This window comes from Hemitrygon akajei, chromosome 1 (assembly GCF_048418815.1).
Source record: "Hemitrygon akajei chromosome 1, sHemAka1.3, whole genome shotgun sequence".
In the NCBI taxonomy this organism is placed as follows: Eukaryota; Metazoa; Chordata; class Chondrichthyes; order Myliobatiformes; family Dasyatidae; genus Hemitrygon; species Hemitrygon akajei.
In genome coordinates this window covers 76,755,357-76,767,740 of record NC_133124.1, presented here as the reverse complement: position 1 = coordinate 76,767,740, position 12,384 = coordinate 76,755,357, and the positions used below count along the sequence as shown (strand labels likewise).

The following is a 12,384-nucleotide window of genomic DNA, read 5'->3' as shown; positions in this document are numbered from 1 at the left end:
TGTTGGGGAGCACTTTGGGTCCAGTGATCACAATGCCATTAGTTTCAATATAATTATGGAGAAGGATAGGTCTGGACCCAGGGTTGAGATTTTTGATTGAAGAAAGGCTAACTTTGGGGAGAAGCGAAAGGATTTAGAAGGAGTGGATTGGGACAATTTGTTTTATGGGAAGGATGTAATAGAGAAATGGAGGTCATTTAAAGGTGAAATTTTGAGGGTACAGAATCTTTATGTTCCTGTTAGGTTGAAAGGAAAGGTTAAAAGTTTGAGAGAGCCATAGTTTTCAAGCGATATTGGAAACTTGGTTTGGAAAAAGAGAGAGATCTACAATAAATATAGGCAGTGTGGAGTAAATGAGGTGCTCAAGGAATATAAAGAATGTAAAAAGAATCTTAAGAAAGAAATTAGAAAAGCTAAAAGAAGATATGAGGTTGCTTTGGCAAGTAAGGTGAAAATAAATTCAAAGGGTTTCTACAATTATATTAATAGCAAAAGGATAGTGAGGGATAAAATTGGTCCCTTAGAGAATCAGAGTGGACAGCTATGTGTGGAGCCAAAAGAGATGGGGGAGATTTTGAACAGTTTCTTTTCTTCGGTATTCACTAAGGAGAAGGATATTAAATTGTGTAAAGTAAGGGAAACAAGTAGGGTAGTTATGGAAACTATGATGATTAAAGAAGAGGGACTACTGGCGCTTTTAAAGAATATAAAAGTGGATAAGACTCCAGATCCTGACAGGGTATTCCCTAGGACCTTGAGGGAAGTTAGTGTAGAAATAGCAGGGGCTCTGACAGAAATATTTCAAATGTCATTAGAAACGGGGATGGTGCCAGAGGATTGGTGTATTGCTCATGTGGTTCCATTGTTTAAAAAGGGCTCTAAGAGTAAACATAGCAATTATCGGCCTGTAAGTTTGATGTCAGTGGTTGGTAAATTAATGAAAAGTATTCTTAGAGATGGTATATATAATTATCTGGATAGACAGGGCCTGATTAGGAACAGTCAACATGGATTTGTGTGTGGAAGGTCATGTTTGACAAATCTTATTGAATTTTTTGAAGAGGTTACTAGGAAAGTTGATGAGGGTAAAGCAGCGGATGATGTCTATATGGACTTCAGTAAGGCCTTTGACAAGGTTCCGCATGCAAGGTTCAATCGCTAGGTATTAATATTGAAGTAGTAAAATGGATTCAACAGTGGCTGGATGGGAGATGCCAGAGAGTAGTGGTGGATAACTGTCAGGTTGGAGGCCAGTGACTAGTGGTGTGCCTCAGGGATCTGTACTGGGTCCAATGTTGTTTGTCATATACATTAATGATCTGGATGATGGGGTGGTCAATTGGATTAGTAAGTATGCAGATGATACTAAGATAGGTGGCGTTGTGGATAATGAAGTAGGTTTTCAAAGCTTGCAGAGAAATTTAGGCCAGTTAGAAGAGTGAGCTGAAAGATGGCGGATGGAGTTTAATGCTGGTAAGTGTGAGGTGCTACATTTTGGTAGGACTAATCAAAATAGGACATACATGGTAAATGGTAGGGCATTGAGTAATGCGGTAGAACAGAGTGATCTAGGAATAATGGTGCATAGTTCCCTGAAGATGTAATCTCATGTGGATAGGGTGGTGAAGAAAGCTTATGGTATGCTGGCCTTTATAAATCAGAGCATTGAGTATAGGAGTTGGGATGTAATGTTAAAATTGTACAAGGCATTGGTGAGGCCAAATTTGGAGTATTGTGTACAGTTCTGGTCACCGACTTATTGACCAGAATGTTACCTGGGTTTCAGCACCTAAGTTACAGAGAAAGGTTGAACAAGTTAGGTCTTTATTCTTTGGAGCATAGAAGGTTGAAGGGGGACTTGATAGAGGTATTTAAAATTAAGAGGGGGATAGATAAAGTTGACGTGATTAGGCTTTTTCCATTGAGAGTAGGGGAGATTCAAACAAGAGGACATGAGTTGAGAGTTAGAGGGCAAAAGTTTAGGGGTAACACAAGGGGGTACTTCTTTACTCGAGAGTGGTAGCTGTGTGGAATGAGCTTCCAGTAGAAGTGGTAGAGGCAGGTTCGATATTGTCATTTTTTTAAAAATTGGATAGGTATATGGATAGGAAAGGAATGGAGGGTTATAGGCTGAGTGCAGGTCAGTGGGACTAGGTGAGAGTAAACATTTGGCACGGACTAGAAGGGCTGAGATGGCCTATTTCCCTGCTGTAACTGTTATATAGTTATATGTTATATTAAAAGAAAGGGGAAAATTAATATCCTGGTTCCTATGAGTTTTGGATTAGTTTCTGGAATTACAAAGCAATAGTGGCGAGGAGGAAGTTTTAAAATGAACCCAAGATGACTATCTGCCTGTAGAAGTGCAGCACATTTTTCTCCAGAAGGGGAAGGAGATGTTTGAGTTTTAAAAAAAAAAGGCAGAAAAAGGACAAAATTAACAAGCAGCAAATACTGCCACAGGTTCATAAACAGTGAGCGCTGGGTGAAAAATCATAAATACAGAAAAAAAGCAGAAATGGATGGCTACATGGGAAAGATAGATGTGTTCAATTGCACAACAGATAACTGGATGATGTATACCAAATGAATTGAGCAGTATTTTGAGGCAAATTAAATAGCCAATGAAAAACGAATGCCAGTGCAGCTGAGTGCAATGGGTAGAAAAGCATACAGTTTGCTTAAAAGTTTCAACAGCAGTCCACCCAAACTGAAATGAACTTTCCTGATATTGTGAAAGTAATGCAGGAACATTTAGAACCAAGACCATTGCTGATTGCAGAATGATTTAGGATGCATAAGTGGAATCAAATGGAAGAAGTGTCCACTTAAGCTTACATAGCTGAATTGAAGAAATTGTCCGAGCATTGTCAGTTTAGTGATGGGCTTAATGATGCATTGAGAGATTGTTTAGCTTGTGGAATCTTCCAAGAAAGCATTCAAAAATGGCTCCTAACTGAAGCCACCCACATATAAAGGTGCAGTTGAAGTCGCTATATCAATGCAACCAGCAGCCAGAGATGCAATTGAGTTGCAGTCAGGAATGAAAGTGAGCGTGAACAAAATTGCAATCTGTAAACAGAAACCGGCCTGGATGAACAAATTGTGTTACCATTGTGGCAGGGGCTCTCATACTGTACACCAGACAAATGTAGGTTTAAAGGAGAAACTTGCAGAAAATGAAACAAAGTAGGACATATAGAAAGAGCATGTCAGGCAGACAAAAATAACATAAAAAACTGTTAAAAATTTTTAAAAAATGGACTGCCAGGGAAGAGAAAAAGATAAAATGTCAAATTGCAGTTTCAAAATGAGCACTAATCTGTATGCAACACACACAAAATGCTGGTGGAATGCAGCAGGCCAGGCAGCATATCTGCATGCTGTTGATGAAAAATCTGATAATGATGAGAATGACATGGGACTGGGTAGTAACAATGTGAAAACTAACAAAAGACAAGCAATCTGGCTTACACCAGCATGAATGGCAAATTAATTAAAATGAAATTGGACGCTGGATCATTTGTTTCAGTCATTCCACAAAATGAGTTTGAATGGCATTTCAAAGATATTGAACTGAACCCGCAGATATCCAGCTACAATCTTACTCTGGAGAAAAGGTAACTCCTGTGGGAATGCCATTCGTAACAGTGAAATGCAACAACTAACAAGCCACATTGGGCTTGTATACAGTAAAAACAAAAGAGCCACCATTGTAGTGCTATGATTGGCTGAGACAAGTACAATTTGATTGGAGATCTATTCACTATTTGCATGCCACATCCCCTGCAATAGAATCAACTGAAAATGAATTAGGAAAGGTAATGGATGATGCCACAGCAGTGTTCAAGGATGGCATAAAAAAAACTCAAACATATCAGGGGTAAAATATTGTTAAATGGAAATATCACACCCAAGCTTTACAAAGCCCACCCATTTTCGTATATAATCCGTGATTAAGTAGCCAGTGAGTTAGATCACATGGTGGCTGAAGGAACTCTTTCCAAAGTTGAGTGGAGCCCATGGGCAACACCAGTGGTCCCAGTAGCCAAGAAAAATGAGTTAGTCAGGATCTGCCATCAACCCAGTACTGAAAGTAGATTAACACCCACTGTCCAGGATAGAGGATATCTTTGCAAACTTTTCTGGAGGAAAACACTTCAGCAAAATGGTCTTAGTTGAGGCCTACTTGCAGATAGAGATGGAAGAAGAGTCCAAAGTGTTTCTCAGCACAAACATTCACAGAGGGGTTTGGTGCTATAACAGGCTTATTGTTGGAGTAGCATCTTCACCTATGCTCTGGCTGAGGCAGGATCATCCCCATCCTAGGATGATAAGGAACATCTTCAAAATCTCAAGACAATGTTAATGAGATTAGAAGAATATGGGTTCATAGCATCACACAAGTGTGAATTCTTTGAATCAAACAACATTGATGCACAAGCATGCAAAGAATATCCAAGCAGTGGTGGATGCCCCAAGGCCAAAAGACATGCCACAGTTGCAGTCCTTTTAGGATTTGTCAATTATTAGAGCAGGTTCCAACTGTGCTCCACCTCTTAAATTCATTACTATAGATTGGGAAGAAATGGCAATGGACAAATCAGGGAGAGGTGGTTTCCCAAAAGGGAAAGGATAAGTGATGTCAGACACCGTACTCACACAGTATGATCCACAGCATTCAGTGAAGCTTGACTGTGACACCTTGCATTATGGTATAGGTGCAGTCTTGTCACATGTTATGAGTGATGGAAGTGAATGCCCTATAGCCTTTACATCACGTTCCTTTACCTCAGAGAAAAATTATGCACAGATTGAAAGGGAGGTCTTGAGCCTGGTTTTGGTTTTAAAACATTTCAACCAGTACCTGTATGGTAGAGAGTTAACCTTCATTACTGATCGTTAACCAACAGTGTCCATTTTCAACCCACAGAGGGCTGTTCCACTAACAGAAACAGCATGAATGCAGAGATGGACTCTGTTTCTTAGAGGACACAATTGCAAGACTGAATTCAAGAGTACAAATAATCATGGAAATGCCAATGAATTTTCCCATTTACCCTTGGAAAAGGAAATACCTAAAAAATTTACAGAAGAGGTCACTCCTCTGGACATATTCTCCTTAATGCTAATTGTAAGTCTCCTTATTAAGGCAGAGATAATCCAAAGGGAAACAAGAAAAGATGCCACACTCTCTCAGGTCTACATGGCCACCCAAAATGACTGGAATATGCAGCAGAAATTCCAGTTTCCCCATTTTTACCAGTACTGGGATGAACTTGTCCTTGACAGGTGTTGCCTTCTATAGGGATTGAGAGTTGTTGTACCATACAAACTGAGGCCAAAAATGTTGGAAGAGCTATATGTCAGTCAACTAGGCATGGTCAAAATGAAAGCATTGGCTCATAGCTTTGTCTGGTGGCCTGGGATAGATCAGCAGATCAAGCAGCTTGCCATGTATTGTTTGGGATGCTAACACATCCAGAAGATGCCAAGAGCACCACCTCTCCATCCCAGCAAATGGCCTGCATTGCCCGGGCAGAGGATTCATGTGTATTTTGCCAGACCATTCATGGATACAAATTCTTTGGTAGCAGTGGATGCAGCTACAAAGTGGCCTGAAGTGTTCCCAATAACCTCCACTACAGCCTCACATACTGATGATGTGTTGAGAAGCTTCTTCTCAAGGACTGGAGTTCCAGAACACTTAGTCAGTGACAATGGAGCACAGCTTGTTGTCGAATAGTTTCAGTCATTCTAGAAAGTGAATGGAATAGGACTTATTACATTTGCACTGTACCATCCAGCTATCATTAGCTCGGCAGAAAAGTTTGTCCAGAGTCTAAAGAACATAGTGTGCAATGTCAGCAGAACACACTAGACTGACACTGAATCAGAAGCTCGCAAATTTCCTCTTTGCATATTACTTTGCAGCACACTCCACAACCAACAACTTCCTAGTGGCCAAACATTTTAATTCCCATTCCCATTCCTGTTCTGAAGTGTCAGTCTATGGCCTCCTCTTGTGCCAAGAAGACGCCACCCTCAGAGTGGGGGAGCTGCACCTAATGTTCCATCTGGGTAGCCTCCAACCTGATGTCATGAATATCAATTTCTCCTTCTGGTAAACTAATTCACCCCTCCCCTTCCTCTTTTCCCCTCTCTGACCCTTTACCTCTTCTCACATGCCTATCACTTCCCCATGGGTCCCCTCCTCCTTCCCTTTCAACTCTGGTCCACTTTCCTCTCCTATCATGTTCCTTCTTCTTCAGTATTTGACCTTTCCCTCTCACCTGGCTTCACCTATCACCTTCCAGCTAGCTTCCTTCCCCTCCGTCCACCTTTTCATTCTGGCGTCATTCCACTTCCTTCTCAGTCCTGAAGAAGGGTCTCAGCACCAATTGTTGACTGTTTATTCATTTCCATAGACAATGTCAGACCAGCTGAGTTCCTCCAGCATTTTGTGTGTGTTGCTTTGGATTTCCAGCATCTGCAGACCTTCTTGTATTCATGATTTACTCACCAGCTATGCTACCCCTGGTATGTCCTTTGCGCTCACGCTTGGATCTCCTCAAACCCAATCTCAGAAGGAGTATGCAGGACAAACAGCTGAGACAATTGAAAGCTCTTCAAACAAGGAGGTTTGGTGTTTCACTACTGGACATGGAATCCTGGTGAGCGACTACAGAGATGGTCAAAAGTGGGTACTCAGAGAGATTAAGGACAAGACTAGACCTCTCTCCAGCGGAGATTGCATTTGATGTCAACTGGGAATGACACATTGATCAGTTGAGGAGAGTGGAGTCCATTGTTAGAGAAGAAATGTGTTCAGAGCTGTCAGAACCATTTCCTGCAGTCCCAGAGTCAACTCCTACAACCACCACGGAGGAGGCCACAATGCCATTGATTGTTTCACTGCCACACACCTCACCTGCCAAGCAGATTGATCCCCTCCGCCTCGTCAGAAAATTTCTAATATAAGAGCAAAAAATCTTCTAGCGTGATTAAATCTTTAGGTCTGAACAGGACAATTTAAAATTTACTATGCTGTGGCTGTCTATCTACTGTTGTAGATGTATATATAAGATGACTAGAGAGCGATACTATATATACTTCATAGATAGATAGATAGATAGATAGATACTTTATTCATCCCCATTGGGAAATTCAACATTTTTCCAATGTCCCATACACTTGTTGTAGCAAAAACTCATTACATACAATACTTAACTCAGTAATAATATGATATGCATCTAAATCACTAACTCAAAAGCATTAATAATAGCTTTAAAAAAAAAGTTCTTAAGTCCTGGCAGTTGAATTGTAAAGCCTAATGGCATTGGGGAGTATTGACCTCTTCATCCTGTCTGAGGAGCATTGCATCGACAGTAACCTGTCGCTGAAACTGCTTCTCTGTCTCTGGATGGTGCTATGTAGAGGATGTTCAGGGTTTTCCATAATTGACCGTAGCCTACTCAGCGCCCTTCGCTCAGCTACCGATGTTAAACTCTCCAGTACTTTGCCCACGACAGAGCCCGCCTTCCTTATCAGCTTATTAAGACGTGAGGCGTCCTTCTTCTTAATGCTTCCTCCCCAACACGCCACCACAAAGAAGAGGGCGCTCTCAACAACTGACCTATAGAACATCTTCAGCATCTCACTGCAGACATTGAATGACGCCAACCTTCTAAGGAAGTACAGTCGACTCTGTGCCTTCCTGCACAAGGCATCTGTGTTGGCAGTCCAGTCTAGCTTCTCGTCCAACTGTACTCCCAGATACTTGTAGGTCTTAACCTGCTCCACACATTCTCCATTAATGATCACTGGCTCCATATGAGGCCTAGATCTCCTAGTCCACCACCATCTCCTTGGTCTTGGTGACATTGAGACGCAGGTAGTTTGAGTTGCACCATATCACAAAGTCCTGTATCAGTTTCCTATACTCCTCCTCCTGTCCATTCCTGACACACCCCACTATGGCCGTGTCATCAGCGAACTTCTGCACATGGCAGGACTCCGAGTTATATTGGAAGTCAGATGTGTACAGGGTGAACAGGACCGGAGAGAGTACGGTTCCCTGTGGCGCTCCTGTGCTGCTGACCACTGTGTCAGACCTACAGTCTCCCAACCGCACATACTGAGGTCTATCTGTCAAGTAGTCCACTATCCACTTCAGTGGAAATGCATTCTATATTGAGTTGGAGCTTAGAGCTAAGCAGAGAAGGGTGTTGTGTATTTACTATTGAGCATTCTGTTTGTTTACATAATTCATTATGGGTTACGTAAGTACATGAATAGCATGCGTAATTATGCCACCACATCATATGTGAGTTCCTCACTAAAAGATGTAGACCTGTAACTTGGCTCCTGTGTTTTTCTTTTGATTAGTTTATGGAGTTACTAAACATAACAGGGAAGAAAGTGGAAACCACCACTGTGAACCACTGGAGTGCATCTGGTGAAGGTGCTCCCATGGTTGTTGGCCAGGGAGCAGCAGGATTTAGATCCAGCAACGATAAAGGAACTTGTCCTCTACAGTTCCGAGGATCCAGAGTTACAAATCATTCATCGCTCATTGGCCCCTCAGAACACTAACGAACCCGGGTGGATTATGCAGCCATCTGTAATATAGATATTACTTCCATCATTTATATCGCTCAGACTTATTATATGTTCCACTTTAATTCAACAGACTAAATATAAATGTCCCCCCACACGCAATTTAACTCAAATGAGAACCTGCTCATTTTTTATTTCCCCAGGGAAAGGGAATCAAAAACTAGAGGGCATAGGTCTTGGGTTAGAGGGGAAAGATTTAAAAGGGGCCTAAGTATATGGAATGAGCTCCTAAGAGGAAGTGGTTGAGGCAGGTACACTAACAATATTTAAAAGGCACTTGGACAAGTACATTGATAGGACAAGTATAGGGGGATATAGGTCAAATGCAAAATGGGACTATCTTGGATGGGCATTTTGGTCAGCAGGGACAAATTGGGCCTGTTTCTTTATCACGCTATGGCTATTTATATTCCTTCCTCATTTGTAACACACCCTTCCATCTCTTTTGTGTCATCAGCAGAACTGGATACCTCACACCCTGTCCCATGCTCCAGGTCATATATATAAATAGAAGATAGCCAATAAAGCCAGCAAATAGCCTCAGTAAAGCAGCCAGCATCATCAAATAACCCATTCTCTCTTCTCCCCTCTGGCATCGGCAGAAGATACAAAAACCTGATAACTTCTATCCCACTGTTATCAAAATCTTGAATGGATTTTAAGATGACTATTGATCTCACAATCGACTTCTTCAGGATCTAAACTTTATCTGTACCTGCATTGCATCTTTTCCAGTAGCTTTTACACATTATTCTGTATTGTTATTGTTTTACCTTATTCTAGCTCAATGCACTGTGTAATGATCTAATCTGTAATAACAGTATGCAAAGCAAACTTGCTTTTTGCCATTTGTGCAACTTGCTCATTCTTTTTTCATCTTGGGTGTTGTTTCCTTTGACCGGGTTCTACGGTGTTTACTTGTTTCTTTGTTTCCGGGCTGCCTGCGGGAGGACGAACCACAGACTTGTATTCTGTTAACATACTTTGATAATAAATGTACTTTGAAATTTTTAATCTTAATAAACCAATGCTAAAACCAAATAATTGAGGGTCAAAATCTAACCCTGGGACACACTACAGTGAATTTTATTTCACTGAAACAGGATATAAAACTCATTAGTGTCAAAGGTTCAACTCCTCTCAGCTCTTCCTGCTTTACGCCACTGCCGAATCTGAAGGGTAAACTCGGGACGTGCTCCAGAGGCAAAAATTCCAGGCTCTAGCTGTCAGTAGAGGAGGTACAGATCCCCTGAATTCCGGGGAACAGAGGAGAACGGGCAGCTCTTTGTGGATTCGGGGGTAATATTTATTTCCCCAACCAACTTCACCGAAACAGATGATCCTGCCAGTTTTGTTTTGAAGCATCTTCCACCAAATATTACGCCCTACCCCAGCGACAAAAGTACTTGGCAGGTTGATGGGACCTCTTGCGGGGGGGGGGGGGGGGTAGATGATTTCATTCCCCTTCCCTATTCTCAAACCCGCGGCTGCTGAACTTTTACTCTTACACTGACTTGGATCTCCAAGAGAAGATCTTGGAGAAAACCAGGGAGAGCTTCGGCGATGTCACTCACATGTGTCCGCACTGGGTCCGCACCGGTCTCTCCAGGATTTGTAGGCACACGGGGCATTCGAATTCCTTTGATTCCTGCAGAGCTGGGCTCTCGCCGTGGTTTTGCCTGCTCGCCATCCAGACGCACTGGCTCGGTGGAGAAGTAAACGAAAGTGGAAGAGCGGCAATCTATTTCACGGCACCAGAGGGGAATTCCCATTTATATTTTATTCTGGTAAAGGAAACTGACGTCGGTCTTACCCTTGCCAACACCCAGTTCTCAGCTCACAGTCAACAGAAGCGTCCAAAGCGTCTGTTCTGGCTGGACCGCCCTGTTATAATCTTATTCTGATATAATCAGATGGAAGGCTCCGCCTTGATACAAAAGCCACAATTTCTGCACCCTGATGATAACCAACCTGCTATTTCCGACATTTTAGGTGCTTATTTAATGAAAAAGCTGGAGGATCTGAGCGGGCCGGTCAGCATTCAGTGGGACCGCCAATTTCCTTCTGCTAATACTGCCTGACCTGCTGAGTTTCTCCAGCAGATTATTCTTCACGTTTATTGACACAGCCATAGATACACAGGGTATAAATGCCATGAAAATTAGCTTTATGCAGCAGCAGCATAGACCTATATGAACATAAATTACATAAATCACATGACAAAGTAAGTAAAAATAAGCATTAATGTAAATTGAGCCCAAGGTAGAATTCGAGTTTTTCATGTGGGTTTAAGAACTTAATGGCATTGGGGAAGAAACTGTTGTTGGACCTTGAGGTGTGGGTCTTCAGGCTCCTGATGCAGCAATGAGTCTGTAGCCTTCTATACCTTGATAATTCAAGTGGTCTCTCCAATAGGGTCTTTTAAGAGACTCTTAGATAGGTACATGGAGCTTACAAAAATAGAGGGCTATGCGGTAGGGAAATTCTAGCATGGGTTATATGGTCGGCATAACATTGTGGGCCGAAGGGCTTGTAATGTGCTGTAAATTTCTATGATTCTATGAATGGCAAGTTGATGCAGGAGTGTGGGAACTGTCTGTGAGCTGTTTTCATAACATCTCTTTTAATCATTCCACCTGCATCAAATCTAAATTCGATACATTTAAGAATTACTAACAATATTCCTTTGATCTGCTTACAGGTCTAGTGGTTGTCAAAACTCCTGGGGTGACTTAATCTACAGAAGCCTGCACTGCCCATTCTTTGTAACCGCATCCTGTTATTGCTCAGCAATGAACCAATAAGCAATGAGATATGACCCAAGTCTTGCTTGTCGTTCTCTATGCTGCGAAGGCGGAAACAGTAAATCCTGTGGGGCCACGGATTTGTTTTAATCTCCAGAGCCGCTGATGTTGTCAGCTTCGCTCAATGGCTGGAAAACAATTTGCGATGGGAACTACAAACAATCTGCTGGAGGAAATCAGCGGGTTGAGCAGCATCTGTAGAAGAAAAGGAATCGTTCATGTTTCAGGCCGAAACCCTGCATTGGGACTGCAATCTCTTATCTTCTCGGGATAGGAACTATAGACCGTTACATTGTCCACATATTTACCAGAATTTTTCCTCTCTCAGCACTGCATGTTAGTTTAAAATTGGAAGTAATTAAAACCATTTTTAAAAATGCTGTGAGAGCCTTTATCTTCCTCCAGCTTATCAGGCAGCATGTCCCAGGTTCCAAGCATCCCTCTGTTGAGAAAGATCCACCTCGGTTCCCCATTCAGCCACTGAGCGAAGATGGAATGCACCCTGTCCCTCAGCCTGACTGTACCTGTGCCAGCAGTCAAAGTCAAAGTTCAATTTATTATCAGATTACATACGTCTCCACATACAACCCTGAGATTCTTTTTCTACTTAGCAAATCTAAAGAACAGTAACTGTAAGCAGGATTAATGAACAACAAACTGTGCATGCAAATATAAATAAATAGCAATAAATAATGAGCATGAAATAACAAAATAAATAATCTTTAAAGTGAGGCCATCAGTTGTGGGAACATCAGAAACAGAATGAGTGAAGATATTCCCTTTTGTTCAAGAGCCTGATGGTTGAGGAGTAATAACTGTTCTTGAACCTGGTGGTGCGAGTCCTAAGACATTTGTACCTTCTACCTGATGGCAGCAGCGAGAAAAGAGCATGGCCTGGGTGGTGAGGATCTTCGATGATGAACGCTGCTTTTCTACAACAACGTTTCATGTAGATGTGCTC

At 41.9% G+C, this 12,384-nt stretch overlaps 1 protein-coding gene across 2 annotated transcripts in view; it reads right to left on the bottom strand.

Moving 5' to 3' along the window:
* The window catches only part of rnf125 (ring finger protein 125, E3 ubiquitin protein ligase), a 31,170-nt gene extending 20,721 nt beyond the window's left edge, over positions 1 to 10,449 (bottom strand). The window contains exon 1 of one of the 2 annotated variants that reach the window (XM_073046026.1): positions 10,194 to 10,449. In XM_073046026.1, the coding sequence (XP_072902127.1) occupies positions 10,194 to 10,309 (116 nt within the window). In that variant the 5' untranslated portion in view covers positions 10,310 to 10,449. The remainder of the gene's footprint in view (positions 1 to 10,193) is intronic. The other variant, XM_073046017.1, reaches the window with a different exon arrangement.
* Between the last annotated feature and the right edge of the window lie 1,935 nt (positions 10,450 to 12,384).